Raw genomic sequence first — 25190 nt, 5'->3', positions numbered from 1 at the left:
ACATCAATATTCTAATTTCATCCCTAAAATTACCTACAAAAAATTTTCTTTAGGTACTTTTGAGAAAATCATACTTGTAGTAATTTGATTTTTTAAAATCTATATATTTTAGCTTCATTTATATTTGACATGACTGGTTGACAACAACTACAAGATTGGGACACATATTTTGGATATAGATGAATTAGGCAAGAGCATGAAATTGAACTGCAAACTGCAGAATTACAAATTTACTTCAAACAACTTCTTAATGTTCTGTAATATTTCTGAATGAATCTAAAATCATTACTTTGAAGCAGCAAGATTTTAAATTCACGAGAATTACAGTATTTTGATTAAAAAAATTTCAAGTAAATAGTTAGATTTGCTTAAATTTGTATCCTGCTAACTTGCTCAATTTCAAAATATCAGTTGGAGCTTTTTCAAGCTTTTTTTTATCCCAAATGATATGTGTACGTGTCATTCAATTCAGATTGGAATGTGTGATTGACTTTATTATTTCACCCCAATTTCTGTTGAAAGTATCAAGTTAATATTAGTTTAAACTGTAGATATATTTTTTGACAGAGCTACATTATTGTTCCATGAAATTTTTTATCTAATGCCAGTAAACTGAGTAAAATTCTTTATACATCAGTGAGTACTCTTTTGACCTATTGTGAAAATTTTCTGGAATTAAGACAAGAAATGTCTTTTATATCAGGTAAGCCTAAATTTAATCTGCTTCTGTTATAGGTATACTGTATTAATGTAAAATTTTGTTATATCTGTATAATGCAATACCTATTAATGATATTATGTTGCAAGATTTATTGCAGTCCATTTGCCAATTTAATCATATTCTCTTTTCAGAAATAGAGCAAATGTTGCATGGCTTTGGAGATTGCCGGCGACCTCTGCGTGAGACTGCTGCTCTCGTCGAGACAATTGTGCACCAACAGATTACCAGCCTTCTGCACCAGGTAACTAGCCTACTATACTAGGTTACTTGTTACTGCACCTAGGGACTAGCTTACTATACTATGTTACTAATTACTGCACCAGGTGACTAGTCTACTATACTAGGTTACTAGTTACTGCACCATGTGTCTAGCCTACTATACTAGGTTACTAGTTACTGCACCAGGGGACTAGCTTACTATACTATGTTACTAATTACTGCACCAGGTGACTAGTCTACTATACTAGGTTACTAGTTACTGAACCAGGTGACTAGCCTACTGCACCAGGTGACTAGTATCACTTTAAATATCTGTTCCAGTGAACTAAATGTACCAGAAAGCCTTAACTTTTCCCCGTCGTGCAGGCGCAGGAGGGCAGCGAACTGCGGGGCAGTTCTGAGGTGGCCGTCGAGGACATCTTGTTTGTGATGCGCCATGACCACATCAAACTGCAGCGCCTCCTGCAGTACCTAGGTGTGCCTCCTGCAGTACCTAGGTGTGCCTCCTGCAGTACCTAGGTGCTCCTCCTGCAGTACCTAGGTACTCCTCCTGCAGTACCTAGGTGCTCCTCTTGCAGTAGGTGCGGCTTCTCGTGTCGTAACACACGTCTTATTGCAGGTGTGCTTGATGATAGCCGTGAATTACAGCGCACTGTGTCTGGGGGAGAAGTTGAGGGAGGCGAGACAGCTGATCGTAAGAAGCAATGCATTCAATTCCTGCAGTCAATAGACCAGCGGGGGCAGTATGACCACATCTTCCTGCACCAGCTGCCTGATCCTGCCAATACTGAGCGGGCGTACCGCCTGGATGCCTTCACCCGACACATGAGTCTTGCCAGGTTAGCCTCCACCTGATACACGAGTCCTGGCAGGTCAGCCTTCACCCGACACATGAGTCCTGCCAGGTTAGCCTTCATTGACACACGAGTCCTGGCAGGTCAGCCTTCACCCGACACATGAGTCTTGCCAGGTTAGCCTTCACCCGACACATGAGTCCTGCCAGGTTAGCCTCCCCTGACACACGAGTCCTGGCAGGTCAGCCTTCACCCGACACGAGTCCTGCCAGGTTAGCCTTCACCCGACACATGAGTCCTGGCAGGTCAGCCTCCACCCGACACACGAGTCCTGCCAGGTTAGCCTCCACCTGACACACGAGTCCTGGCAGGTCAGCCTTCACCCGACACATGAGTCCTGCCAGGTTAGCCTTCACCCAACACATGAGTCCTGCCAGGTTAGCCTCCACCCAACACATGAGTCCTGCCAGGTTAGCCTCCACCCGACACACGAGTCCTGCCAGGTTAGCCTCCACCCGACACATGAGTCCTGCCAGGTTAGCCTTCACCCAACACATGAGTCCTGCCAGGTTAGCCTTCACCCAAGACAGGTTAGCCAGGTTAACCTTTTACCGCCCGAATTTCTGGGTCAAAAATCGCAAATTTCACTTCTCTGGTTTTTAGTCTCACCTTAAAGTTGACATTCTGACCTATCCAACGGTACCAAAATCATCTCTGTATGTTGATTTATGCCTTGACGACAGTTCACGAAAGGGTTAGAGGTGGGGGAGTTCTTTCACATTTAAGATAGGCGAAAATTACCGGCCGGGCACATAAATAGATGACCTGAAGACGCTGGTCTTTAGTTACCCGGCTGCTGTCGTGTGGGATGGTGCTCATGCAGTCGTTCCCACCATCCTTGACTGAATTTCAGCTCCAGTAACGTCTAGTCTTGCATCCATGCCACCTTGAATGCCTATTTCGAGGCGCTCGGGACTTTGTTGCGCTCTACTGAACATTCACACTTATTGCCACTGCAAACCTATCTCCTCCTAGAGTTTTTAAGCTACAGTAATGAGAGATATACCTACCGTTCGATTCGTAAATAAAAGATCTAGAGATTGGTCGTAGCTTTTTTTTCAATTTCGTTATCGTTTTGAAAATATTTTGAAAAAAGGGGGGGAATTCGAAAGGGTAGGGTGGGGAAATCACAATTTTTTCGAAAAATGCCCACCCCACCCACAAAAATTAGAATTTCGAAAAAAAACAAGAACCAATCGATAGATATGGTCCTTACGCATCGAATGATATGCGTCTCGATGTTGTAGCTAGGAGGAGATAGATTTCTACATATCTCTTCTACAATCCTAGGAGGAGATAGATTTCTACAGTACCCCCTTTTTGGCTGTTTTCTAAGAATTACATGTTTTCTTTCATTTTTTGGAAAAATTCACACGAACAAAAAAAAGTCTTAGATTCATCTTCTACTTATGTGTACCAAGTTTCAAAACGATCCGTCTGTAAATAACCGGAATAAAATTCCCACAAGAAATTGGAAATTTTATTTCGGTTATTTACAGACAGATAACTTTGAAACTTGGTACACATGTAAAAAATAAATCTAAGACTTTTTATGTTCGTGTGAATTTTTCGAAAAAAGGAAAGAAAACTGGTGTTTTTTAAGGGCGACTTGAAAGTCCGATTTGGCGGTAAAGGGTTAATAGTCGTATTGCAGGCACTTGAAAGTATTGTGAGGCTGTGTTGATGAGACAAGGAGTATTGTGAGGCTGTGTTGCAGGTACAAGGAGTATTGTGAGGCTGTGTTGCAGGTACAAGGAGTATTGTGAGGCTGTGTTGCAGGTACAAGGAGTATTGTGAGGCTGTGTTGCAGGTACAAGGAGTATTGTGAGGCTGTGTTGCAGGTACAAGGAGTATTGTGAGGCTGTGTTGCAGGTACAAGGAGTATTGTGAGGCTGTGTTGCAGGTACAAGGAGTATTGTGAGGCTGTGTTGCAGGTACAAGGAGTATTGTGAGGCTGTGTTGCAGGTACAAGGAGTATTGTGAGGCTGTGTTGCAGGTACAAGGAGTATTGTGAGGCGAGACGAGCAAGCTTTTGTCCCAGCCTTCGTGTTGGGAAGTTCAGAGACTGGCTCAGCAGCGACACAGGACTCAATCTTAACCAGGTTAAGTACGAGTAATTAATACTAAAATACTAATAATATTTTAGGATAATATGCGTGTGAACGACCCGAAACTGTCATTCCTAAAAATGACTTGCGCCTTGTAATCATTCGCTTAAAATGTGAATCATTTAATTTATATGCATTAAAGGATTTTAAATGCATCATCCCCTGCATTCACAAAAACGTAAGAGACCGCACGCGTCACATAGTCTTGTCACACACACGACAGTTGAGCCTTCAGGCTGCTGGACGTGTTGTAGCTGCCATGATCAGCAGACGCTTCAGTCATGTTAGTCAGTTGCTTTGCTAGCTGACTAACCCAGAGAAGTCAGCTGAGTGCTCCATGCTACCGGGTAGCTGATTGCCTACGTGATGTTGCTGACAGCCTAGCTTGGAACCGGAACTTGACTGGATAAGGATGAAAGATAGAGTTTAAGTCATAAAGATTGTAATTTAAATAGCACAGCCTTCCGAATTGTGTGATTGTTCAAACAATTTATACTTTGTCCCGGCTTTGAGCTTCAAGTGTTTGACTCTAACGCTGGTAAATTTCAGCTGTTGGAAAGATTCAGTCAAGCTTATAGCAGCTCTGGGGGATGGCAAGAGTAACAAATATGTACTTGAAAGCATTTTAATGGTAGGTTCGAATCATCAACGAAAATATATGTAATGGCATACATCATGAGAATGATTTTGGTATATGAATGGTAACAAATCTAAAATTATATCCTCAAACTAATTTGTAGATAGCGACAAACATTCTTAGCAAGTTATTTCCAGGGTAGAATAAATATTTATGTTTGCTATAAGTTTATCTATGCGTGTAAGCGCCTTCAATGACACGCGTCGCTGTGATGAAGATCTGACCTCACACCTCACAGACCTCACACCTCACAGGCCGTGCTGACCTCACACCTCACAGGCCGTGCTGACCTCACACCTCACAGACCTCACACCTCACAGGCCGTGCTGACCTCACACCTCACAGACCGTGCTGACCTCACACCTCACAGACCGTGCTGACCTCACACCTCACAGACCGTGCTGACCTCACACCTCACAGACTGTGCTGACCTCACACCTCACAGACCTCACACCTCACAGGCCGTGCTGACCTCACACCTCACAGGCCGTGCTGGAGGTGCTGAACTTCCTGGCACGCGAGGCGGTCGCTCAGCTCGTCGACCTCGCGCTGCTGGTGCGGCGTGACGCTGGAGGCGATGACGTCACCGACGTCCTGCACCGCTACACCCCCACCCTCAGCCTGCACCCCACCCACCCCGCCGTGCTGCTGCCCCACACCGTAATTCTATCTTAGTTACCCCACCAAACCCTCCTTCCTACACCTCATCACCCTCTTTTTTCACCCCACCCATTTTTCCTTCCTGTACCTCATCACCCTCTTTTTTCACCCCCACCCATTATTCCTTCCTGCACCTCATCACCTCTCCTTCTGAGACCCCTCCTAACCCTCTGTGCTGCATCACTCGCAATAATATTTTTATAATAATATTTTAGTTACTCTTTACGCCCCTCGGTGACTGAAATAAAATTAATTATAGTTTGTTTGTCCGTGCAATGCTTTATTAGTGACTGAAATGGTAATCCCGAGAACTCTCTTGCTGCCTTTTGCTCGGCGCTGTATTTTATTAATTTTTTTTTGCATTTTTAATTTTTTGAACATTTTTCAACAACAACATTTAAACAACTCTCAACATTTCAACAACATAAAATTTTCAAACACATTTTTCTTTATTTTTACGACATTTTAATTTTTTAAATCTTTTTGTCATTTTTTACGACATTTTTTTTACTAAATTTTTTTACGGCCTGTGAAATATATTTTTTTTCACAGTTCCTTGTGCCGTGTTGTTAAGCAATAGCAATGTCTCGTCTGCAGGCGGATGAGGTGGGTGGCGCAGGCGCAGCTGGCGAGGCCATCACGCCTGACGAGATACGCGAGGCGCTGCGCCGTTACTTCGCCTGCTCCTCGCCGTTAGGCGCCTTCTGTAAGATGCGCTCGCCTGTCGCCTGCAGACTGTTCATAGCTTGACTTGTCAGCTGCAGGCTTCTCATCGCTCGAATCATCCATCGCCTGCAAGCTACCCATCAGCCATAGGCTACTCATGCCATAATCTTACATCAGCCATAGGCTACTCATGCCTCAATCACCCATCAGCCATAGGCTACTCATGCCATAATCTTACATCAGCCATAGGCTACTCATGCCTTAATCTTCCATCAGCCATAGGCTACTCATGCCATAATCTTACATCAGACATAGGCTACTCATGCCTTAATCACCCGTCTCCTACAGACACTGAGTTACCGTCCTCTGAACGCACCCTCCTTCACTTTCGGCCCCCTTGAATCCATGGACGTGCCTCCATCACACGTGCTTTTCAAGTCCTAAAACAAAAACAAACCCCTGCGATATCAGCTAATTATGTTGGAGATAAATAAATTTATTAAATTTGTAAATAATAACTTTCATTATCCAAAAATGCCCAGTATACTTGTCCACTAAACTTGTCGTTGCTGGAACACTCTTCTAATAGCGAGATATTGATAGATTTGTATTTACATGTAATAGAGCCTCATACAATCTTATGTAGGCCTGTATATGCTGTAATGCTATCATCTATACTTGGTCGATAACAAGGCACACGTTTGGTCAACCTTCACTGTGAGTAATTAGAGGTATGGATGTACCTCCTACGGATGCTTGTGTTGCACATGTGGAGTTGATACTGATCTTAGAAGTGGTTGTGAGCTAACCGCGCTATAGTCAAATAAGGGTAAGACGGGTTTGCAGCCTTTATGGGGTAAACGGTCTTTTTAGCGCACTTTCTCATTTATAGAAAAAAAGGCGTGCTCGTCATGTCGGTCTGTCTGTCCGTTCGTGACTTCACGTTTTCGTCGACGAGAAAATGCGCTCTCTGTCACTCACTGCATTGAGTACTGAGTTATATTTTTTCTATTACGGGACTGATTCGATTCGGAAGGATTGAGACTGGCGTGAGACCAATAAGCCTCATGGCTGGGCCTCAAAATAGGCATGCGCGATTCCACTGCGCACATGTGCTGGGATCGGGACTAAGTTCCATCGGGGCTACCGCTCCGTCTCGCGCGACATTACAAAGCGTATATTTGAGGCTTTTGGAGCGACAGCTACACACAACCTGCTGGGACGGAAGTCGCAGCGACACTAACAGCATTGATAGAAGTTATTTGGAGAAATGAGTGAGACGTCCAAATATCAATGCACTTTTTACCATTATATATTAGCATTAGATGACAGAAGTTTCTTGTTGAATTGCGTTCGAATAATAACCAGAAAATGCATCACATTCCAATTTGCAGGGAATAAAAGATGACGTTAATAGATCAAAGGGCACCTAGGTCTCAGTAAGGATTTATGGGACGCCTGTCGGTGATCGATCACCACTGCCGTGCTTCGAATGGACTATCATGATCCCTTCCCTGAAGAACGTAGCCTACAACACTTCATGACTGTAACATTATCAGCCGCACGCCACCAGACAGATCACATCCATTGAATTAGATCCATCAGCCCACAGGAAAATAAGCCTGGCGTCGTATGGCCCAGCGTCGTCTGCCAACACGCGAAAAAATTTTACACCACCCGGACGGAGCGTGCCGGAGCCGTCCGTACCTGTCCCGTGTGTCGAACCAGCCCACGTACGGTCGAACGGCCACGCGTCGTACGACGCTATATTTTGGAACAGAACTATGCTATCTGAAACCTAACCTCAGATGCTGTGTTAAAAGTTACGTAATTTAGCGAAGCTGCGGAAGTCACTCGCCGGCGGACGATAGAGTTTGGAACAGAACTATGCTTTCTGAAACCTAACCCCGGATGTTGAGCTAAAAGTGACGGTCTGGTGGTGCACGGCAGGATGCATGCAGTTCCACTGGCGACCTGGGCTGGTTGGTCGCTGTCCGTTGTCCGCAATTTACAGTTCAAGCTTAAGTCAGGGTATGAAGTGATGATTCGATGCAACGTTCAGTGATGCATAACCATTACTCTCTGGGCTATTCGCTTCAGAATGTGGTGGCGTAAAGCTCCTAATATTTGAAGCAAGATGATGTCACGGGCTGGTTACCGACGGTTGGCTTAATCCGCGGCTGATTGGTGGTCATCCGGAAATATGCTAGGCGTTCCTTTCAAGGCTGATTGGTGCACAAATTTAGTGGTGCACGGCCTGTCTCTTATACACATCTAGATGTGTATAAGAGACAGGCTTATTAAGGCGCGAATAGTGCTGGTTTTGTATCGCTGGGGGCATTCACTTGCGTCGTTCAGAACTCTTCCGACGTCTGTAGGTTTTCGGTAAACTGTAGTGACGAACATTGTATCTTCCATTTGTACGAGTACATCGAGGAAGGGCAAAGACTGATTCAGCCCTAATTCGCAGGTGAACGTCAAAACTGAACTGAGTTCTAAGGCCACGCGTAGCTCCGTCATGTGATTCTCGTCTCGAACAACGACAAAAATGTCGTCGACGTATCTACAGTAGATTTCAGGCCTGATTGTTGCGTCCGACAATACTCGGTTTTCTAGTTCGCACATGTAGAATTCAGCAAAGGTTGGACCCAGAGGGCTGCCCATGGCAACACCGTTGATTTGATGGTAAATTTTGTTGTCAGGTGTCCGGAAAGGCGATTCAGAAGTACAGATGCGGAGGAGATCAAGTAGGACCTTTTTAGGGATTGATGGAGCCGGTAAGTTTTCATTTGAATAAACATGGTTAGCAATTATTTCCAAAGTTTCTTCTGTAGGAACGTTGGTAAAGAGGTTGGTGACGTCAAGTGAAGCTAGCACACCAGATGGGCGTCTTCCTGTCTCTTATACACATCTAGATGTGTATAAGAGACAGCTCTAGTGCGTCAATCTTGGTACTCTGAACTTTAACCACAGGGCCACCCTGCCACCAACATGTTAGTTGTTACTTGTTAAGTTGTTACCAGTTACCAATTACAGATATTTTTTCATGTTTCAGTTTGCTTACAGTTATTTTTACACAGTTATTTCTATGTTTCACCTTCCCTACATGGATGTTTACTTTAATCTACCAATTTAAAAAATAATCCACATATATATATATATACAAATAAAAGACTGATTTTTATATGTATATGTGGATAATTTTTTAGATTGGTAGATTAAAGTACACATCCATGTAGCGAAGGTAAAACATATAAATAACTGCAACTTTTATTTACTGTATCTAACCCGTACTAGTTCGGTTAGGCTAATTGCAATAAAGTTGCATTGATATGTTTTGAAAATGTTTTATCATCATTAAATGTTCATGAGTAAATCCCAATAGCAGAACAATAAATATTTAGAGATTTCCAATAATTTTGGCCATTGTAGCGGCTAATATAGGGGCGCTACATTTTACTGTAGCGGTAGCGGTAGCGCTCGCTACAATCTAGTACGTGTAGCGGTAGCGCCCGCTACATTTAGAGCATGTAGCGGTAGCGCCGCTACATTTCAAAGTAGCGCTGCCCAGCTCTGCTCCTCTTTTCCATAGTCGATTTCGACATCATCACTCTGTCGTTGCAACCGTGTCTTCTCATATTGTAATCTTGCTGTTCAGTATTCTTACCAAGGTGGATTACTTTACATTTGTCAGCATTAAAACGCAGCTGCCACTTATCAGCACAGTCCGCTAAGCTGTCAAGATCATCTCGCAACTGCAATTTTTGGGACATATTCTTCACAGTATTATAAACTTTTGTGTCGTCAGTATTCATCGAGCACACGCTAGAGTCTAGACACAGCTTCTGGCAGATCGTTTATAAACGCAGCGAATAAAACAGGCCCGAGAACGCTTTCTTGCGGCACGCCGCTGCGCACTGAAGCCCAGTCTAATACGGACCCATTAATACTGACACGTTGTCGCCCTCTACTAGAAAATTCATTCATGATTCATTTGAGTACATTACTCTCAATTCTCAAAGACTTCAATTTACGCAACAGCCGCTCATGTGGGACCGTGTCAAATGCCTTGGCAAAATCGAGGTACACTGCAACTACTGGCTCCCTTTGACTCTTTCGTCTAGCAGGCGGGTCCATTCATTCGGAGTAGTCAAGAGTTTAGTGGTGCAGGATCTACCGGTAATAAAGCCATGTTAATGGTCTGATAGATTATTATCAGTCACATGATCGATCAATTGATCCCTCCCTATAGATTCCATTACCTTGCTAACGACACTTGTCAAACTGGCAGGGAGAAGTTGCCCGGGATGTTTTTTTTTCACCTTTCTCGAACAATGGTGTCACTTGAGCGTCTTTCCAGTCAGCCGGCAAGATCTCTTCGTTCAAAGTTTTTCTCGAAAAAATGACATCAAAGGGCCTGCTAGGCCGGTTGCTAACTCTTTGAGTAATCTGGGGTGGAAGCCGTCTGATCCACATGACTTGTTGGGGGTTTAGAGCGACCAGGCTCTTGAGAACTTCTTCTTCTTGCATGTATTTAAAAACTTGTTAATTTGGAGCCGACTGGGCGCTCCTCAATAGCTGGAATACTGTTCAAGTGCTCTTCAGTGAATACGCTACGGAAAAAAATGATTAAGAACGTTAGCTTTGCCCTCATCACAGGATATCTTTCGTTGCTCTACTTTCTAATCAGAAATATCGTCTTTTATCTTGCACTTCGAGCTAGCGCACAAAAAGAAGGCTTTTGGGTTCTTTTTTCTTCATTTTTGGCAATAATTTTTTTGAAGGTTTTTACTGCGGGGCGACAGCTTTCATCAGTTTGATTTCGAGCTCATGGGTATAGGTTATAATCAGCATCGCTACGAGTCTGTAAATACGCTGGTAGGCTTCATTCTTGGTTTTCAGCTTAGCTAGCTCTATACTGCTCATCCACTGAGTTTTTGGCTCCACCGAGCTCAATTATAGTTACACACGCATCAACTGCAGACAGAACCGTGTCCTGCAGAAATGACCATGACTCAGCCACGTTCATGTCCGTAATACAGTACGAAATATTCACTGCTGCATGGAGTTTATCATAGTCGTCTTCAGCAAACTTCAAAAACGCTCACGCTTCCGAGGCGTCTTTTCTGTACAGCACTTAATAATGAAAAACATTGATTGGTGATGGCTTTTGCCCAATAGAGCCTCGTGTCGAAGCTCATCTAACATTGATTCATCACTAGTAAACACCAGGTCTAGAATATTGGGAGTCTGTTTACTTTTATAATGGGTTGGATTGGTAACGTGCTGGAATAGGAAGGAGTCTCTCAGACTCTCACTGACTCCATGAACAAGAATGCCGGGTGATTCCCATCCCTTGACAGCTGAAAAACTGCTTTGTAGCTCTGCGGCAATAAGTAGCTGTGCGTTGGCCTCAGGGCTTATTTAAGAGCTACATTTGTGGCCAACGGATGTGCTTCTGGTAGATAGAATATCCTCGCAACTACATCATGACATCAAGTTTGTTCACGATTTAATTTTATACATAATATCAGACTGAAAACAATTTAGTTGGTATGCAAGTTTTACGTGACTGCTTTACTGACAACAAAATTCTGCATGAAAGTGGTCAATTTATCCCCGACTCCCACTAGCGAATGGCGTTTTTAACAAATGAAATGAGAACAAATATTTACTGGAATACATTTATTCATTAAAGTAGATTTATACATTCAGAGGCGAGGAGTTGGACTTGGAATGTTTGGATTGCACGTGTCGGACTAGCCTTTGTCTTTGGATGCAAGAATATGAGCACTGCGAGCAGTTAAAAGGTTTTTCAGACGAATGCTTGGATAAAACATGCCTTTGTAGATTACTTTTAGTGACGCCAGTATATTCACATTCGGTGCAAATAAAAGGTCTTCCGGGTGAATGCTTGTATGGAACATGCCTTCGCAGATCGTTTTCAGTGACACAAGAACATTCACATTCCGAGCATCTAAATGGTTTCTCGGATGGATGATTGGCCAGTACATGCCGTTTTAGATCGCTTTCCGTGATGCCTGAATATTGACATGCCGAGCAGCTATAAGGTCTCGCAGATGAATGCGTGGATAGTACATGCCTTCGCAGATCTCTTCTTATGACACAAGAATAATCACATTCCAAACATCTAAATGGTTTCTGCGAGGGGTGCTGAAAAAGTATATGGTATCTGAGATATCCTTCGCTGGAGCTGGTACATTCACAGTCAAAACATTGATATAGTTCTTTATGTTCTGCACGGACGTGTTGCGTAAGTTGCTGCACTGAAGTTGCCGTCCACGAGAGTGGCGTTGCGGTTGCCTGCTCATCTGCGAGGCACTGCTGCAGTTGGGCTGCAGCTTCGGCCTCAACAAATCCACCCTGGGAACACCCAAACCTGTTGGGGCCGTGCTGGGAGCAGTACGCTGCAGAGACAACGCTCCCAGCAGCGTTGTCAGAGGCACCCTTGGGAGCGGGCTGTCCACTTCTCACGCCCTTAGGACACATGGGCAACAATAAACAGTAATTTTTCGTATGGAAAATTACACTTCCATGTGAATCATTATTGCATCAAAGGAACATGGAATTTGTGGTGGAATCAGCATCAACACACAATCCCAGCCCATAGTGAGCTATTTTAAATTATTCAATGTTTTCCATTACAAATAATTAGCTAATTTTGATCTATGTAACAACTCCTATGTGTTTATATCTTTCTTAAAAGTCAAATGAGACACACAAAGGACAAGAAAAAGTGCAATTGGGCATTTGGTGGAAAGGAGAGAAGAATATTGAAAAGTGAAATGTCAACCTGTCCTGTTGCACAATGGCTTGAAGTTATTTTATTGCTTGAGAGATGGCAAAAATTAAAAAAGGAGCTTCTGAATGTTACAATCCTCACACTTAGCAAATATCACAGGAGCACACATAGCAAATACATGAACACGGCGCTCGTGATTACCCATATACCAAGCAATGCTTGGCAGGTGCATACCAGGACTAACTTCACTGGCTGGCATAGTCACAGAACTCGTATTGCAATGCACTTCTGATCATCAAATAATAAATAAATCTTTTTTTATGACATGCTCGTTATTTGCTTGCCGGCAAAGAAAACCAATGATGTACAGAAACATCATTGACTAAACTTGAACTACACACAATTAATTCAATGGAATTTACCTATATTCAAGGTGTGAAAAAAGAGGTTAGTTGCTCAAATGATACACCACATTAACTCACTGGATAAAATAAACTTAATATAAAATTACATACACGTTTACAGGTTCATTTAAAATTATATACAAATTTCAAATACAAATAAATAGCTTCAATCTTTATTTTCAGATCAATCACACATAGATATGAGGGATATAATTCTTCAAACTTAGGAGCTCAGCTAATTTACCTGATTGAAAACCAACTACCAGGGTACAAATATTGATACGTTAATTTGATGCTTTACAATTCATTGATGCAAATCATGAATTTACCTCATTTTCATTACTGTCAATTGGTTCCTCTTTCACAGTTATGTCCTCTCCTTCTTCAGGTTCCTCCTTGATGTAAACTGCCTCCGTTTTTTGGGGGGGAGGTGAGTCACTGGCCTCTGTAACTGAATAAATTTATACGGATCAACATCTTGAATAAACTTGAGCATGAGACATTGACACAGTTACAAATGAAAAAAAATGAGTCACTGCTTCCACAAAATTTGGATCAATATCTTCACGTTAATAAACTAGGCAACTGTAATTAACTCGATACGAAATGTTATTTTAAACTTTTACACAATTGAAAGCAATATGTACATCCCTCAAACTGCAGCTCACCATCAGATTCAACTTTGCAAGAATCAGAGGGCATTTGGGTGATGCTCCGCTCACCGTGCCAGCTGCTGTTGACTTTGCACCAGAGATATTTTGCATTACAACACTGCATGCTTTGATTTTATTCATCAAGATACTGATTAGATTTTGCTAGTTCCAAGTTAAACTGAAGTTTATTTATGATCCAAAATTGTTTAATGGTAATGAAGTCCAAGTATCAATTTAAAGTAACTCTAGTGTTGGCGACCATTCTGTGCAGACATTCTGAAATGAATTTTTCAATTCGCCAGATAATAGGTAAAGTAAAGATTTATAATCAGAGGATCATTTCATCATTTATTGGATAAGATGTAAGTTTGGATCTCCTTGGGTCTTCTTCATCCTCGGGAAGCAATGGAAGTTTATTCATGGTAAGTAAAATTTTCATCCAAGGAGCAAGTTAAGTAAGACCAGGCTCGAGAATTTTAGTCAACTGGACATGGGAAATTAGAATCTTCAGAATAGATAGATCCTCCAGGTAAGGGTCAGGATCGGCAAAAGGCGTCATAGGAACGTCGAAGTTCATACTGTTGACGAAATTAAAGATTATGACGTGTGTAGATCTGGCGTCGACAAAGCTTGACAAATGCAACTATTAAAGCAGTATTTAACAAAATCATAAAGAATATTGGCATACACCTAAATCTCTTCGGGATTCAGTGTGTAACCGTAGTTACAACTGCTAGGCTTAAGGAATGAAACCCTAACAAAAGAGGAGTGTAAAGTTGGAGGAAGGCTCACCAGAAAGGACAGGCAGGACAGTAGGAGGTTCAAATGCACGGGAAAAAGTTAGAGGAAGAATGAAACCCTAAACCTCCATCTACCTATACTAGACCCTCAGCAAATGACCGAAGGTAATTTATATCCACCTTAAACGTCCCAAATGGAGGTTATCCCCAAACGTAAATTATGGTGAGCGTAAGATAAATCCTACCTTGTTAATTCACGAGAAATAAACAGTTAAATAAATCCTGCTAGATATTACATTCACACAAAATTATAAGACAGTAGAACAATGGTATCAGCAAGGATTAGGAGCCTGTGGTTGCTGAAGATGCGTAGTCCACGAGTCAGGTCGCAGGTAAGATTAGAGATGTTGCTAGGTCGGCTGCCGGTACAAATCTGAGCTAATTTAGAGGTGCGCTACCTCGTCACCTGGCAACAAGTGAAGGTTGCAATGCATCCGAAAGTGGTAATTTCTTACACACTCCCGGGGCACAAAATTGGAACAAAATTCAGGAATGAATTATGGCAGTTATACAAGGTTAAACATTACATTAATTTACAGCCGAGGCACGTAGTCGCTGGAAGCACTGCTCAGTAGCTCTGCGTCTCTCTCGTTTCCGCGAGCCCGCCACCGCTGCTGGCGCCTGCAACAGTAGGAGGAACGTCAGGAGGACTATACGGAGACACAGAATCTAAATTGAATTCCAAAGGATACAACAATGAAATTGAGTAGACCCCCGCCGAGCGGTCAGGTCTTAAATTTTCAGCAGAGCGCGTCTTTCCGTCGTTACCTGTAAATAATTTACAAATGCGAACTATGATCTCTAGTGGACGAGGTATGTTGGGTGCAGATATGAGGACGATGTCTCCTATTTTAATTCGATCTTCCCATTTGGGCTGATAGAGATTAGTGCGAGTTTCTCGCAAGGAGAGTAAGTACTCCTCGTACCACAAGTCTTTAAATTTATCCAGAACGTCCTCCCTAAATTCAAGGAATTTTAATTAGAGCAAACTCCGTTTTAGGCTGTTTGCTTTTAACATGTCAAAAGCTCTATTTGATCTTTGGATTGTTTCTTCCTCGAATTTAATCGTAGCAATAAAGAAAAAGGAAGAAAGCCGCCTTTGGCAGCTTTTCTACCGTTGACCTTGAGTGGTGCCACAGCCCTGCAGGCGCGGTCTGCATGCTCTCAATCGTTGCTACGACACCGTCCGTGCTGCTACGCAGCTCCTCTAGTGACTGCTTTGCATCACCATATCCAGTCGTACATCAGCCTGCTGCTTCTGTACACCTGTCTATTGTGCATACTATTGTCCTCAAATATCAGTTCCGCGAATATTTTTTATCATAAATTCAACCCAAGAGAAGTCCGCCCCTTCAGCCGCCATGACATATTCAGCCATCATTCCCCCCATGCCCCCCATGCCCCCCGTACCCCACAGCGTCGTCCGTGTCGGTGCTGAGTGAGGGGGGCGCGTGCCCCAGCGTGCCCGTGATCGCGTACGGGGAGCTGACGGCGGCGACGGGCCGTTGGGCGCGCGGCAACCTGCTGGGGAAGGGCGGCTTCGGCTGCGTCTTTTGGGGCGTCTGGAAGAACACGGAGGTCGCGGTCAAGCGCATACATCCCGTGAGTGTTGCGGGGCATGTAGAGGCCTAAGTACACGTAGCGGCCCAAGTACACGTAGCGGTTTAAGGACACGTAGCGGCCTAAGTACATGTAGCGGCCTAAGTACATGTAGCGGTCTAGTACAAGTAGCGGCCTAAGTACACGTAGCGGCCTAAGTACACGTAGCGACCTAAGTACACGTAGCGGCCTAAGTACACGTAGCGGCCTAAGTACACATAGCGCTCTAAGTACACGTAGCGGCCTAAGTACACGTAGCGACCTAAGTACACGTAGCGGCCTAAGTACACGTAGCGGCCTAAGTACACGTAGCTACCTACCCGCGTGTGTGAGCGTATCACTGTGTAAGATCTTTCATGTCAAGTTACAATAAATATCTCCCAATCAACACAATTACTTTAATTAAACGAAGAATGAACACTTAAATTAAGAACACTTGACTAAAGTTAAATGTAACAAAGGTATAGAGCATAGTTTCACAGCATAGCACTGTTCTTTCATTCATATGCTTAGAGCTCAGCACAGAACATAGTTTCAGTACACCATACGCATAGTTTCCAATGGCCACAAACACAATTTTTGAGTCCATGGCCTATACTCTAAAAAAAGTTAAGAAATCGTATGTCCATGAACCAATCATTGACCGCCATTTAAGCCAAATCCACCAATCATAGACAAGAAAATAGAGCGTAAGTACTTACGTTCACTTAGTCATAGACAAGAAAATAGAGCGTAAGTACTTACGTTCACTTAGCGAGTTTTGAAAGTATGGCTCCTGGGCCCAAACATTCAAAACTGTCTAAGTTAACGTAAGTACTTACGCTCTATTTTCTTGTCTATGATTGGTGGATTTGGCTTGGAAGGCCGTCAATGATTGGCTGATGAACTTACGATATTTGAATTTTTTTTTTCGAAAGTATGGGCCCTGGCAGTATCAGCACCTACTCTGATATCTTTGAGATCGATATCTCTTAGTCGGATAATTTCCCTATTATCATCATATCCTACGGATTATCATACATATCCTACGGATTATCATACATATCCTACGGATTATCATACATATCCTACGGATTATCAGTGGGATAACTTCCCTACTAGCAAGCATAGTATCAGTAAGCAGATAATAAATACAATATTGATACATGCAATATCGACAGTAGAATATCTCCACAACTCTAGGATATTAATCATATCACTGCAGTTGTCTGAATTCCTTTTACTATTAAAATTTTTTATCCCAAAACAAGTCTGCCCTTAACACCTTGACTACGATTGCTTCATTTTGTACTATTATTTCATTTTTTGTACTGTTTTCAATCAGGGTTGCCAGACGGTCATTTTTTCCGGACAAATTCCGCGATTTAGTTTTCCTCAATTGCGTTCGCTTGCTAAAATTTGTAAAAGGGGTACTTCATAATTAAATTTTGAATACTGCAAAAAGAAAATAAATGGAATTTTTATAGCGGAACCTACAAATAAACTAGTATACATTGAGTTATCGGCCTTTTTTGGCCTTTTTTGTTCGCGGATTTGGCCAATTTTAGGCAACCCGAATTATGTATCACTACGTCCTGGAGAAATACATTTCGTGGTACGCATATGTACCACTTCGTAGTCAACGTGTTAATTCGTACGCTGCTATACAGGATCGTTAACCCCTCAACCTAATTCTACCTTCCACATATTGTTTACTTATGTTCATCGTCAACCCCTCTGCTTAATTCTACCTTCCACATATTGGTTATCTTATGTTCTTATACTCCCACTGTTTCCCGAAGTACTCCTGAATATTCAGCTAATATACTGAAATCCTACACATCCTACACACTGATTCCCGTGTCTGTAAAGTGTATCACTGATACCCGTATGTGTGGGGCGTATCACTGATACCCGTGTGTATGGAGCGTATCACTGGTACGGGCGCGTGTGTATGGAGCGTATCACTGGTACGGGCGCGTGTATGAGCGTATCACTGCTACGTATGGAGCGTATCACTGCTACGGGCAGAGCAGCGACACGGTGCCGGGGGCGGCGCCCCTGCCGCTGCCCATCAGCCAGACGCTCGAGGAGCTGCGGCTGCTGCAGTCCTACAGGCACGATAACATCCTGCAGGTCATTAATATAACAATATATTATATATTGTTAGGGGTAATACGATCAACTATGTTATTGAAATATTATGTTTTAGTTATATCTTGTTTGCGTCAGCTAGATTATTTAGCAATCAAGATCGCATCGAGAGCGGTAGTTGAAATGCGAATTTGCCGGCACTTTCAGTATCTCATTCCCATGATTATACCCTTGATTATACCCTTGATCATTCCCATGAATATACCCTTGATTATACCCTTGATTATACCCTTGATTAGGGAGGGGAGGGTATTGGTCAGGGTAAGTGGGGGAGGAGCAGGGAGGATGCTGGCAGGATGAGTTCGGGCAGGAAGGGTGCAAGCCAGGGTGAGTGGGGGAAGAAAAGTGGGAGGATGGGTTTGTGCTGGGCAGGGTTAGTTGGGGCGTGGAGGGTGCTGGCTAGGGTGAGTGGGGGAAGAAAAGTAGAGGGCAGGGTGTGTGCGGGTCAAGGCGTGCTGGGTTTCGCTCACGCAACTCATGCTGCATGCTGCGCGCCGCCAAACCTCGAGGTCCTCAGAATAATCTGACTGTGGAACGCAAGTCGTTCGCTGCAACCAGCATTGCGTTCATGTTTCTTTGAGGTGAAGTCGCGATGTTGCTTGGTTTTCCTCTGGTCATTTATTGTGAAGCTAAGCGGGTAGATGTTACTTCAGTGGCTTCTTCAATAGCTCAGTTATTGAGGACGGCATTTTAGCTGCAGCCTGATAGATGCTGAAAACGATCATTCAGTTAACAATTTTCGTTGTTGCTACTCTGCTTTAATTAATTCTTTAATTAAATATTCTCTCGTCGTACGTACCTATGAAGTAGAATTAGAGTGTTGAAATGCGTTAGGCTGGGGGGGTGGGAGCGGCAGGCTGCTCAGTCAGGCTGTATAGGCTGCAGGATGCGCAATTTGACAATCCTAAAGATATTTCGTAGGCTTATACGTTATTCTCTACCTAATGTTTGGCTTTCTGAAATGAAAGCTACGGCTTCGAACAAAATTTCTAATGAGCATCACAGCAAGTGCAATCAGGATTTTTTCATTGAAGAAAAAAATTCTCTATTCTCATTGTGAACGGCGAACATCGTTCACTATTAGCCTTCTTAATTTTTAATCTCGTGTGCATATACCGAAGCCATATCAAGCGTGGCCGATGTTGTAACATTGATGTTGGACCTTTCTTCAGCGGTATCGACGTAGTACAAGGTCAGGGCCTATACTTTCAAAAAATTAAAAGATCGTAAGTCCATCAGCCAATTACTGACGGCCACGCAAGCAAAATCCACCAATCATAGACAAGAAAATAGAGTGTAAGTACTTACGTTCACTTAGCGAGTCTTGAAAGTTTGGCCCCAGGTCTGAGCGGCTGTGAAGTGTGAATCGGTTTATTCGGTTAGTCAGTCGTGTCCCGCCAGCCCTACAGTGAGGTTCTCTCTGAGCTCACTCTGCCTTGATGCCTTGCTTGTGAAATTATGCCCGAACGCCAGATATCGTGTCTGTACTCTGAAAGCATGTTCACTCAATTTCACTACGTAAATCCTATTTTTGAATGTGCCTGTTTTAAAGTGTTCTTTTGTGGAATAAAAGTATAGTTTTATCTGTGTTACCCGAAGTTTTAATTAACGGAATTCCAGTGCAATAAAGTTCTATTGAGCTTTTTGGCAAAGTCATCGTATTTTAACAATATAGTTGCCGGCGTTTGGCCGTAAGGCTCGAGACATTCTGACAAGATTAAAGGTTGCGGCAGGCGTCCGGTGACATCCTTAATTCTGTTCGTGACCGTAACAAGATTATGATTACCTGATTTTGCTGACGCTGCGGTCAACTAACGAGAACTGACGTTTTGTTGAGTGAACGGTGAGCCCAGCCGTTGATCATAAATTTAACTCTTAAACTAGCACTAGCCAAAGCTCATAATAAACATGCACAGCTACACTTAGCTTCAGGGCTACGATGCCACAAACCACGCTGGAAATATTGCATTTCATACCAGTTCCAGTAACCAGCTAACCAGTAACTGTCGCGCTCTGCTAGGTCCATGAAGTTCTTAACCTGTATGAGATTTATAAAGGGTTTATAGTGCTGGGATATTGAGACTTCCCTCCACAGACGACCCTATGAAGTAAATCTTTAAATAACTTTTTAAATCGAAAGATTTAGAGGATGCGCGACACGTGATGTAGTTGTCTTGAAGAGCTCTTTCAAATGGTATAAGTAACTTTTCTGTAAGTTTATTAGAAGTCAACCTTTCGCACCTAGCAGGAGACCTTCCCTTGCCCTTGGAGGGTAATTCCCTCCAGCGAGTTGTGACCTGTCAATACAGGTTTCGACCCTATAGTGGGAAAATTATAGGACCTGTTACGACAGGTGGTGAACCTATGAAGGGCATGAAGGGAAGGCTGCTTTACAGGTGGGAACCTATATTCCCTCCAGCAATGACCCGGTGCATAGTTGAAGGGAATATATTGGGGTCATATGTAAAAGTGTATCTAAGTATTTCTATCATTGAAACAACTTGTGTATCGATTTGTGGCGATCATTAATCGACTTTAAAGGCTGATAAACAGTATTTGGTTGGATATTTATCTAGACCATATATAACTTTGCTTGTCGTTATATTATGAGATTCTGCCACTGCAAGACAACCGGAATTGTACGGTGAGTCAAAGAAGTATTTCTATCATTGAAACAACTTGTGTATCGACTTGTGGCGATCATTAATCTACTTTAAAGGCTGATAAATAGTATTTTGGTTGGATATTTATCTAGAACATATATAACTTTTCTTGTCGTTATATTATGAGATTCTGCCATTGCAAGAGAACCGGAATTGTACGGTGTGTCAAAGCGCATGTCAGTGACCATCCATGCTCGAAAGTCTACGTTCTCTCACAGCGCATATCAGAGACCGCTAAGTCTAAGTTCTCTCACAGCGCCGCATATCAGAGAGACCACCATTGTCCGAAAATCTACTACCGGAAAAGTATATGGGAATTACTAGCCTTCTTTTACAAAGGGGACTCTATCCACGGCGCGCGTGAAAGTCCTCGCAGGTTAGGTCCAAGCTAGGTGTAGTTCATCTCCTTTATCCTGATTTTGGGTGATATTAGGCATGAATCCCCCTTGAAATGGTTTTAAGTTGAAGCATTTTGATGTTTTTTAGTGTTAAAGTGAAATTGGCTTGATATTGAGCAAAAATATGTTTTGCCTAATATGGAGATATATTTGGCAAGAATCCCCTTGAAATGGATTTAATTTGAAGCATATTGATGTTTTTAGTGTTAAAGTGAAATTGGCTTTGAAATTGAGCAAAAATATGTTTTGCCTAATATGGGGAGATATTTGGCAAGAATCCCCTTGAAATGGGTTTAATTTGAAGCATTTTGATGTATTTTAATGTTAAACTGAAATTGGGTTGACATTCAGCAAAAATATATCGAGGGTTTCAAACTTGGTCCAAAAAAATGAGGTAAAGTTGTATATGAGTTTACCAGACCCTCAGCTTCGGTAGAAAAGTGTGCCCAAACCGCAATTATTCTTGCACTGTAACGAGTTAGGTATCAAAATGACCGGAATAACGGGGACAATAACATATTAACGTTTGAAAGCAATCGGCTTGAAAGCACACGAGTTATTAATCAAGGTTCATGTTTTCCCAAAAAACGCACTTGGTGGTCATCATTCCCTCCACCTCACCCCATGAGGTTCGAAACCTGTAGGGACAGGTTCAGAACCTGTAGTTACAGGTTTTGCACTTGGACGAATAGCTCAGTCGCATTAAAAGGCAGAGTATTACTTTCTTCTGGTAAGATGCGTCCAAGGTTGTCATTTGAGAATCTGGGAACGTGCTTCGACTTTAGCAAATAGTTATGATGTAGACATATGTTTTTCATCATTTCACCTCGAATGAAGCATTGCAGCACGTAATTCTATTTATTAGGATTTAAAGACATTTTGGTAGAATTTTGGTGCAAAAATCTTCGATAGTTCCAAAGTTATTTAGATAAATCACATTATATTGAATAACTTTTTCGTTTTCGCACCTAGCCAAATCCCGTTGCCAATTTACAAAATGGGAGCTCGAGGCGCATACAACGAGACCAAGTTCATGCTTCCATCTTTAAAACTGACTTAGTCAGTTTTTTCATCAAGATTCATGTTTCCCCTCAAACGCACTTGATGGTCATCGTTTACGCCACATTACCTCATGAGGTTCGAAACCTGTAAGGACAGGTTCAAAACCTGTAGTTACAGGTTTTACACTTGGACGAATAGCTCAGTCACATTAAAAGGCAGAATATTACTTTCTTTTGGTAAGATGCGTCCAAGGTTGTCATTTGAGAATCTGGGAATCGTGTTCGACTTTTGCAATATTTAATAAGTTTGATAGCCGTTTTTCGTGATTTTACCCGAAATTTCAGTATTTTAGCACATAATTCTATTTATTAGGAGTTAAAGATATGCTGGTAGAATTTTGGTGCATAAATCTAGAATCTAAAATTACTCTTATAAATGACATTTTATTGAATAACTTTTTCCTTTTTGGAAGTAGCCAAATTCCGTTGCCAATTTACGAAATGGGAGCTCAAGGCGCATCCAACCAGACCAAGTTCGTGCTTCTATCTTAAAAAATGACTTAGTTATTCATCAAGGTTCATTAAAAGTAAGACCTGTAAAGACAGGTTTCAACCTGTAATGACAGGTTTCGAACCTCGTAGGGTACTGTGAAGGGAAAGAATACCATGAGGTTCATAAATTTCATAACAGCTTCCCTCCACAGATAGTTACGTTCATTTTACATTCAACTTTTTCTTCAACTTTTTGAAAAAACCAGTAGTTAAACTTGAATCAAACTCAAACTTCAGTATCTTAAGGAGATTAATGACAAAACATGTACATTTTACAAGTTTATTCGAAATAAATCCTTTTACAAATTTCAAATAAAGGAATCAATAATGAATGATCATGAAATGAATCAAGAATGAATGAATGAACATAAAAGAATGAATGAACATTAAATCAATCAAGAATGAATGAACATGAAATGAAATCACGAATGAATGAACATAAAAAGAATGAATGAACATTAAATGAATCAAGAATGAATGAACATGAAATGAATCACGAATGAATGAACATAAAAGAATGAATGAACATTAAATGAATCAAGAATGAATGAACATGAAATGAATCAAGAATGAATGAACATAAGAGAATGAATGAACATTAAATGAATCGAGCAAGAATGAATGAACATAAAATGAATCAAGAATGAATGAACATAAAAGAATGAATGAACATTAAATGAATCAAGAATAAAGAACATATATATTATTTTCCATTCGCAATAAAGGCTGGAACAAGAAGATTTTAAATCATTATAACGATAAGATCATCATTATTATCAAGTACTATTATTCCATTAGGCACATTAGGAACATTTGGAACATATTATTTTACTCTAATAGCACCTGCATCTACGAGAGCCTTAANCCTACAGTGCTCACCATTAAAGGTCGAGCTTCAGTGAGGCTGGAAGTCATGGTACAGAACACTGGAGACAGAGGAGAGTCATCATTCGTGAAAGTGGGCCGATAGTGGAGTACGTAGGCGGAGAGGAGGGGTGCATACATTCCGAGCACCGTTAAATGGCAAAGTATAGACCTCCCAGTCTTATGCCTCCTTACCTTGTAAATAGAGTATTTACCCTCTCGTACCACCACTGGCCGTCTGAACGACTCGTTGAAAGTTGTCATCTCCAATGACCTTCTTGCAGTTTGTATTCCGATGACTGTGATGAGGACGTCTCTCAGGTATAACGCTGTTTTGCGTGTTGGCATCACAGTTCGGAATTCTTCAAACGGAATCGGTGCATTGGTCCTCTTGTGTTCGGAGTAACTTAGAGCCAGTTCACAGAAGTTTTTGATTTTGGATGCATCTAAGAGCCGGTTGATGGCGTCGACTGTTATCATGGTGCGCAAATTGCGCTCATCGATCGGTTCAAAATGTCTGTGCGTTTCGTAGTCTCTAAGAATCACAAGATTGTGCTGATGCACCAGTTCTTTCACGTTACCGACTGAAAAATTGCCGAGCTGGTCTTCACTCATCCACAGATTGTTGACGTAGAGGGCGAAGGTGGACACGGACCGCAACTGTCTTATCATCGTCCCTTGCCTCAGTACACCTCCCACGACCTGACGGAAAGAGTGAAGCAGCCGGTTGCAGTTTCGAAGGATCCATTTGATGTCCATGTCAATGCGCTCCTCCTGCGGTAGCGAGGCAATGTAACAAAAAATGATGACAAGAAAGTCCTTGAAGTTTTTATCAGCCGCCGTTTGACCTTTTGAGGTCGAGTCCATGTTGAGTAGACTCCTGCGAAAGTCAGTCAGAATTTGATACAATTTAGGACAAGCCTTTTGAAACCGTATATCCTCGTAATGGAACACCGCTTGTGTCACGAGCGGTGTACCAACTCTCTTCGCCAGTAGCTCTCGGCCAAGTTTCGGCGACAGCATAATTATTTTCGGAGGGATCATCTTGATGTCTAGAAGGGCGACATGCCCTGTTGTGAATTTCTGTCGTAATTCTTTGATCTTCTCTGGAGGTGTGATTTTAGCTACAGCCTTGCCCATTGTTGGAACAGCATCTAGCAAAACGAGCTCCTCATGGACTTGAGCATGATCGTAAGCAAGGTCTGCTGCTTCCTCGCCGAGATGCTCTGTGGTTAGGAGATGAGTTTTGAGACGGCGAGTCAAGAAAGGCTTGTGGCATCTCGGGCAGAGGGTGGTGAAACGCAACTTGAGCCCTTCGCCCTTGCGTAGGTGCCTGTACCTGTGCCTGTCCCATTCTTCATCTTCGGCGGACTGTTGAGGTTAAGGCTGGAGAGGTTCTTGTTCTGGTTGAGGCGGGGGGCAAGTCGACAGCTGTACGTCTGCAGTGGAGCTAGCAGTGCTGCTCGTTGCTGCTCCATCATTTGCATTATTTACC

At 42.4% G+C, this 25190-nt stretch overlaps 2 protein-coding genes across 2 annotated transcripts; one reads left to right on the top strand and one right to left on the bottom strand.

The window, feature by feature from the left end:
- Positions 1-503: 503 nt before the first annotated feature.
- LOC108673311 (transcription initiation protein SPT3 homolog) lies at positions 504-6141 on the top strand. The gene is made up of 7 exons (XM_018161119.2): positions 504-703; positions 853-962; positions 1307-1415; positions 1560-1779; positions 3791-3896; positions 5026-5199; positions 5797-6141. Exons 1-7 carry the CDS (start codon positions 688-690, stop codon positions 5947-5949), a joined length of 888 nt encoding a protein of 295 aa, XP_018016608.1. The 5' UTR covers positions 504-687; the 3' UTR covers positions 5950-6141.
- Positions 6142-11568: 5427 nt separating this feature from the next.
- Positions 11569-14535, bottom strand: LOC108673240 (gastrula zinc finger protein XlCGF17.1-like). Its single transcript, XM_018161041.2, has 3 exons — positions 13701-14535; positions 13362-13483; positions 11569-12363 (listed from the first exon to the last, which is right to left on the bottom strand). The coding sequence occupies exons 1-3, from the start codon at positions 13807-13809 to the stop codon at positions 11569-11571; spliced, it is 1026 nt and encodes a 341-aa protein (XP_018016530.1). The 5' UTR covers positions 13810-14535.
- Positions 14536-25190: the final 10655 nt, after the last annotated feature.

The sequence above is a fragment of the Hyalella azteca genome, unplaced genomic scaffold (genome assembly GCF_000764305.2).
Source record: "Hyalella azteca isolate HAZT.00-mixed unplaced genomic scaffold, Hazt_2.0.2 contig456, whole genome shotgun sequence".
Taxonomy (NCBI): domain Eukaryota; kingdom Metazoa; phylum Arthropoda; class Malacostraca; order Amphipoda; family Hyalellidae; genus Hyalella; species Hyalella azteca.
The sequence above is the reverse complement of the archived record's forward strand: the minus strand, read 5'-3'. Positions and strand labels throughout refer to the sequence as shown.